Source organism: Ananas comosus, linkage group 4 (assembly GCF_001540865.1).
Source record: "Ananas comosus cultivar F153 linkage group 4, ASM154086v1, whole genome shotgun sequence".
Taxonomy (NCBI): Eukaryota; Viridiplantae; Streptophyta; class Magnoliopsida; order Poales; family Bromeliaceae; genus Ananas; species Ananas comosus.
In genome coordinates, this window is record NC_033624.1 from 5713086 (window position 1) to 5719297 (window position 6212).

The 6212-nt window shown below is 35.3% G+C and overlaps 1 protein-coding gene across 1 annotated transcript; it reads right to left on the reverse strand.

Annotated features, from left to right (window-relative positions):
* On the reverse strand, positions 306 to 5774 carry LOC109708380. Its single transcript, XM_020230090.1, has 2 exons — positions 5307 to 5774; positions 306 to 497 (listed from the first exon to the last, which is right to left on the reverse strand). The coding sequence occupies exons 1-2, from the start codon at positions 5590 to 5592 to the stop codon at positions 388 to 390; spliced, it is 396 nt and encodes a 131-aa protein (XP_020085679.1). The 5' UTR covers positions 5593 to 5774; the 3' UTR covers positions 306 to 387.

Here is a 6212-nt window from a genome sequence, read left to right on the forward strand (position 1 = left end):
ATAAGTTTTTTGAGAATGGATTTGGAGCCGACATTAAATTTTAGATATGTAATGTAAATGAGGGTCAAACTCCCGTGTCAAAATTAGTTCAGTTGAGAATGAAATTGAAATCAGGGTGAAACTTCATGAACTGCTCTCTCCGAACCCCTTCGGGAAACTGATGTTTACTAGGACTCTGTTTTCTGCACTGGCACAAATCTAAATCCAATCTATTTTTCCAAACTGTGCAAGAGGTATATATATATATATATATATATATAGAGAGAGAGAGAGAGAGAGAGAGAGAGAGAGAGAGACTTTGTGTCTTCACATCAAATAAAAACCAACAGGATCTTCATATAAGTCAGTTACAAATATGAAAAGAGACTTTTGAAACAAATGAAGCATCTACAGTCCCCACACACTCCCCCCCCCCTTCTTAATTTGCTCTCCACAAACACTAGAACAAGAAAGCAGCTGGAGCAAATGTTGGTACCATTGTGGCCACTCCAAAGTTCCTGAAATTACAAGTAATTTCCATGCCTTTAGTCATAAAGTTGGCAACCAATTCAGCTCAAAAAGATGTTCAAACAAGTTCAAATAGTCATGGTAGGCACACTTGCAAATCAATTTATATTTTATAATAATGAATCTCAAAATGTCTACCTGTTATTCACAATAGGCGTGAATAGGTAGAGGAAGAAAAGTAAATTTTAGTGGAAAAATGCATCAGATCCATCCGAACTACAACATCGCCTGAACTTGAAAACGACTTAAATCAAACTAAAGAACAGGTTCTTGTTTCACGTAAACTCCCTCCAGAGTTCGTTTGTGCCACAAATTAGTAACGTCTCAAAGACGTTACGTCAAGCTCAAAATGTTTGGACGGTGAAGTCAAATTGCGTAGTTTAGAAGTACTAAACTCTTGGTGCTTCCACGCCGTGTTTGATGCCAGGGCATCCAAATCAACGATCAGTGCCGTTGAACTGAATTTCGTACGAACTAAATTTCGTAATTTTTAGATATTATTTACCTATTGACCAAATAATCTCATATATATACACCTTATTTTTATCGTTGAAATTTGTTAATTTTGAGGCCACTTGAACAACAATCTGATAGCTTATATGGTTTTGTTAATCTTGGTTTCAATTCCAACTCTCTGTGGAGTCAACCCATTAATTAAAACTGGCTTATTTAGGGGAACAAACAAACAAATAATAGTATCATTATCAGTCAAATTATGCGGATCTCATGTGGGCCCCAATTTGTAAATAGGCTGAAAGTGACAATATATAACCGACTATTCTTAACGCAAGTGGCAAAATACTTATTGGTTGGTATCCGAGCTTCCAAGTTCGAAATCTAGTTGCTTCATCTTTCGAGCAATAAAAAAGGGCCTTAATTCGCACCGAGTTTACAAACACCTTTCCCTCTCACACACGTAGTAACGCCACAAAATTAATTCTAATGCTTAAAATCCATCTCCTCTCTTGAAAGAGTTTAATTTTAATGGATTAAAAATATCTTTTTTCAAATTTGATATTTACCATCCTATTCAATATAAAATATCAAATTTGAAAAAGGCTATATTTCTCTCTCAAAAAAATATCAATCTATATTTTAATATATATATATATATATATATATGCACGAGAGAGAGAAGAGAGAGAGAGGAGAGTGTCCAGCTATGATGCTTGTAAAAGAACCAATCACTTAGTGCTTATAAATTTTTCTACCCATTAGACCATCCAACCCTATGGGTCCCATATCATCCTAATGCACATCCCGTAATCCAAAGTCCAAAATTTTACAAGTACTAATAACTTGATACTTTTAAAGTATCGAAGCCCAATTATATATATATTTTATATATTATATATATTATAATTGAGTTAGAATATTTTTAGAAACACCAACTCCGTGGTGCTTCTAGATTCTAGCTATTGGATCTACTCCCTGATTGCTAATAGTCTTTGGATTAAACACTATTCCACCTACCACCACTTGCTACCATCATCCCAACCTTACATCTCTCCCTTCCAATGCTAAAAACTCAAACACCCCCCTCTTGGTGCTTGAGAGATTCTAGCTCAACTCCTCTCTCTCTCTCTGCTCTCTCTCTCCATATTATATTAATATATATATATATATAATATATATATTATATATATATATATATATATATATATAAAGGTATTATAGTAAAGTTTTTGATATAAGCCGAGTTTTTCCAGTGCAACGAAATAGGGGAATAAGATCGAATCAAACAAAAATATTTCTATAATACTTAGAATTAATTATAGAAATATAATTCCGAGAAATTAGTTTTTTAAACTTTTAATTTCGTAAGCTTAAAAGGCCCTCATAGCTAGAGACATAGTTATGTATAGCTATTCTAAAATGATCTCCTCACTTTGATTTTTTTTATTGACTCTTAATTTCTTTTATTTTAGTTTTTACCGCGTACTTAATTAATTTTAAAAATTTAATGACTTCACAGCGATTAGTTCTTAACTATGATAGCTTTATTTGGTAAGAGTAATCAAATTATTAAATTTGATAAAATTATTTATGTTTTGATAAAATTTCTAATATAGTTTATTAAAAAAAGCAATTTAAAATTAAAAGTTAAGAAAATTATTCATGCACCAAAAATAAAGTTCTTTTTTTTTGTTTTTTTTCAGAGATAGGTAGCACGCTACCCGCTTCATTTTATTTCATTTAGAAAATAAACTTAGCTGAAAATGTGAATCAAGTAGGATTCGAACTTGGGCCTCGGGTATCAACCACCAAATCCTTTGCCACTTGCTCTAAGGACGGTCAGTGCCAAAAAATAAAGTTATTCAGAATGGTATGTATATAAGGAGGTGTATTAATACTATGCTAATTCTATATCACACACAACACGTGAAGGGAAAAGAGAAAAGATATCATAATTTGGAACGACACTAAAATAATATTATTTGTTCATGTTAGGCTTATCATCTACAATTTAATTCAGTTGCTACATCAAAATGCTGACTCATCAGATTAGACTCATTTCACAAACAAATGATAAGCCGCTAATCTACTAATACTTGGGAATTCTGATTCAACCGTAATATTACAACGAACTTTTCAAGAAATAATACTCAACGAAAAAATAAATAATAATATTTTCTTCCGAAAAGATGTACAAAAAATTCCTTACAAGTCCTACAAATTGGTCAGCACCTAAACTTCTTATTTTGATAATTAGTCTCCAAACTTAATCAAATACTTCAATAGACCCATCTCCTAAATCAAAGTGACTAATGATTTAGTCGCTTGTATTGTTTATACTCTTATAAAGATTGGAAAAGAAAAAGGACTTTTTTGTGATTTAAATTTATTTAAAATTATATACATGACATACGGTAAAAACGGCTATATAATTATAGTAACTTCACTCAAGGAGAATGGATCTACTAAACTATTTGATACAAGTTTAATTAGATGGTCTAATTATCAAAGTTAATAGTTCAGAAGCCTACTTGTAAAAGTGCTAAAATTGAGGTCTTTGTAAGTTTTTGTTTCTATTTTCATTTATAAATATTATTTTGATTTAAAATTACTTTACGGCCCTTAAAGTTCTCCTGCAGTTGACTCTCTAACTCCCAACTCCGCATGAGTGGGTGGCCAACCATAACATTCCTGTGGGACACCCCACATATTGAAGTCTAGGATCAGTACAACAACAAATTTATTCGCATAAAAATATACAGAATTTATCTGAACTATAATCTCTTTTAAAATAACGGTTATATATTTTATTTTTATCATATAACTTATAGTTTATTTAATTTAAACCTATTTATTAATCTTTTCGGTGTAAAATTTGGATGCTACTATGTTGTCAAATTTTTTTAGATTTTTTCAGACATTTTAGATGCACAATTCAAACAAAACAAGCGGTGTGTCTAAATTTTTTATCAAATGGGCCGTCAAATAGTTAAAATTGAATAAATTAAAACGTTGGACGGTAAAATCAAAACTTTATAAGATTAGATAGCTATTTCAGAATCAAACCATTTTTTTTTTCTTTTTTCAACTGAGAACTCTTAAAATTTAGATAGAGAATTTTAGTAAATTGACTGATAATTCTCTATCCAATTAAATAAGTTAAAATTGAGCCATAAAACTTAACAAAACCTTTAACTTAATTAATTATAAGAACTCAAATAATTTTTTTTTTGAACTTAAAGGGCTGCAACTAATTAAAAAAAAAAAAAAATCAAAGTTGAGGGGTCTATTTCAGAAAGTCATATAGTTGAGGGGGTCTCCACAAGTTTATACCACTAAAAAATGACTTGCGAGTTGTTTTCACAGCTATTAAAAAAATTATTTATTTCATGCATTTTCTCAATTTAAGCAAGCAAGGGATAAGTTTAGAGTGTAACTTATCAAAATGATAAACACAATTATTTTCTAACAACTCTATGCGGTAACTAGATTAGTCTTTTTGGATCTAAATAATCACTTATTTTTAGAGAGAAAGAAAAATAATTTATTTGTTTTATTCGACTCAGCTAGAAATATAAAACAATTAGCTAGATTTTTTATTTGGAACCTCGGAGACTAATCATCGCGCTAGGTTTGGTCGGTATCTATATGATTATTATTTTCATAATAATACTATATCAGCTCATAAATTTTTAATATAAACAAATCAAACGCTCTAACTTCTAATCATCTTGTAGATTCTTAACAAGATAAATATTATGTATCAAACAACACCTCCTAGCTGTTTAATCGTTCTTTTAAAAACTATTTATATAATTTTTAAAAAAAATTTGAACATGAACTAATTAGTTTGTGGATTTTATCGCTAGGTTTTAATGATTAATCGATTAAGGAATCATTTTGAAACGAACGATTTGTGGAGAAATGATCCAATTAATAAGCCATACCGAAGAAAAAAGGGAAACGGGTTGTAACCAGTTGCGCGCTAAATGCGTGGTCACGCAAAACGGTGAACACGAGAGAGTCACCGCCACGTGGCTGCCACGTACGATAATAAAACGATATAATATTTCGGTGCACCGGGTTCACAGGGTAAGCCGTGAACCGTAATAAGATGGTAACCCTTCCACCAGTTTACTTTGGAGTCCAAATCGCGCATCGAGTTTTCTCGTGCGGCGGACACTCAAAAGGACCCCCAAATAAGGCACGTGCCTTTGCGGTCCATCAATTTTTTGGTGCACCGGTTTTAGCGAATAGTTTTTCGGTAATCCTAATCCTCCTCCACCGCGCGATCGAGGTCGAGAGAGAGAGAGAGAGAGAGAGAGAGAGATACAGTAATATACCGGAGATCATCGGGATCCGTGCGAGGAAGGATCCACCCGGGCGATTTGCTAACCCTCCTCCCCTTCCCCGCCGCCGCTCCACCTCCTCCTCCTCCTCCTCCTCCGCGGAGTTCTCGCTGATCGCTCCCAGCGTGGGCTTCCACGTCGCCGCCGCCGAGTTCGACCTCCTCCTCCGCCTCTTCTCCGGCGGCGACGCCGATCTCCCCGCCTCCGATCTCGCCGCCGCCGCCTCCTCCTCCGATCGCGTCGGGATTCGGCCGCAAGGTACGAATTCCAGAAGCCTCATCTCTCCCCCTCTCTAGAGATCCCTCCTTCTCTCTCTAATATAAGATGATTCCTCGCATTCGATCGAATATATTCACGAGATTGCCACTGGGAAGGGTCCCGGAGTAGACGAGGACGATCTCCCCGGCATTTCCCACCTCCCCTTCCCCCTCCTCTCTCTCTCTCTCTCTCTCTCTCTCTCTCCCTATCTCCCTCTTTATAGCCCTAGCTCCTCCATTGACCTCCAGAATGACGAAACTACCCCTCCCTCAAGGCAGGCCCTCAAGGGCATTCCCGGAAATTGGTCGTTTTCGCAAATAATTACACTGGTGGTGCGGGACCCGCGTGGACGCAACGGAACCGTCAGATGAAGATCGTACGGTTGATGGTTGAACAGTTTGGGTGACGGGGACGGGGTTGGACTAGGTTCATAGTGTGTATTTGACACTTTTGTACTTTATGCAGTGTGTGTACAGCGTAACGTGTACCGTGCGGGGAAGAACAATGCCAACTGGCTCAAATGGGCTACTTGTTTTATACGGGGAGGTTTAGGGCACGGAGGAGAAATGGCTACAAGGGAACCCGTTTTATTTGGCGCCTAGTAATAAATTTCAGAAATAGACCCACATTATGGGCTGGGTT

Coding starts and splice junctions, on each gene's coding strand:
- LOC109708380 (XM_020230090.1), bottom strand. CDS start 5,592: ATGAGGCTTCTGGAATTCGTACCTTGCGGCCGAATCCCGACGCGATCG. Junction 498..5,306: donor ACGGATCCCGATGATCTCCG/GTATATTACTGT, acceptor TTGTAATTTCAG/GAACTTTGGAGTGGCCACAA.